The 1,048-nt window shown below is 37.0% G+C and overlaps 1 protein-coding gene across 1 annotated transcript; it reads right to left on the minus strand.

Annotated features, from left to right (window-relative positions):
• NEPG_02587 (uncharacterized protein) lies at positions 1-600 on the minus strand (the record flags this gene model as incomplete). Its single annotated transcript, XM_013204960.1, has 1 exon — positions 1-600. A coding segment is annotated over one exon (600 nt), but the record flags the coding sequence as incomplete, so codon positions are not given.
• Between the last annotated feature and the right edge of the window lie 448 nt (positions 601-1,048).

The raw sequence follows: 1,048 nt of genomic DNA on the forward strand, positions 1-1,048 counted from the left end.
AGTATCAGATTTTTGGTTTCTTAATAACCGAGTAAACGAGTCTTTTTGCTGCGAGTCAATTGACAGATATCCATTTTCTGATGGAAACATGTGAATAACCTGCTGTGCAAACGCTTGGAGAGTTGCACTCGCTAGAATGTCTTTTTTATACGCAATTAAATGGGCTGCATCCCGTTCAGGCGCTTTATAGTATTTAAAGAAGAATTTAACGTCTGACTGTTCTTCCTCCTCCTGTGCCCTGCTGTGTATAGCACATTTCTCAGATAAATCCTCACCTATGCTCAGCTTCTGGTTATTGGTGTGCATTGGTGAATTCAATTTTACTAAAAAATACTCTATGTTTATTTCTGAGAAATACTGCCTCATGTTGTGCATGTATCTGCTCTTGTGCATTACATACCCACGGGAAGGAGAAAGCGCCCCCTCTGGGTTTATTTTTAGTCTTATTATATGGTTGTTCTCTGTTGTTTCTATAATTAGCATGTCAACTACATCCACATGTTTGTGCACACTGTATGGTATAAGCATAAGTGCTAGGATGAATACCTTGCAAAGAAGAGTTATACGCGCCCTTTCCAATAAATTATGAATATTTTTCATTTTCTATACCAGCTAAAATTAAATTAATTTTTATAGTGTGAATGTATATATCACTATTTTTTCATATGCATAGTTTGCTAGTTGCTGTGCACTAGTATAGATCGATTTCCGACTCTCTGGCTTTAACTTGTGTATGTGAGTCTTCGGTCTGTTTTATTAATACTTAAACACCACAGAAATTATCATATAACATTCTATCCGTGCTGGTTTTCCATGGGCACATGGATCCCATAATCGCCTTTGAGTGCCATTGGCCTTGTGTAGCTGTCACTTGACAGATCACAGTGATCTAATTCGAGTTATGACGGCAGCTATCATAACACAGGGTAAACTATATATGGAGAATGAATAAATACGCAATTTTACGAGTAGATACAATTTACACATTAGAGGCAGAGAGAAAAAACGGCTACCTGAATTATATCGTATTCTATAGGTCTATAATGGC

The sequence above is a fragment of the Nematocida parisii genome, assembly GCF_000250985.1.
Source record: "Nematocida parisii ERTm1 unplaced genomic scaffold supercont1.9, whole genome shotgun sequence".
NCBI classification, from domain to species: Eukaryota; Fungi; Microsporidia; genus Nematocida; species Nematocida parisii.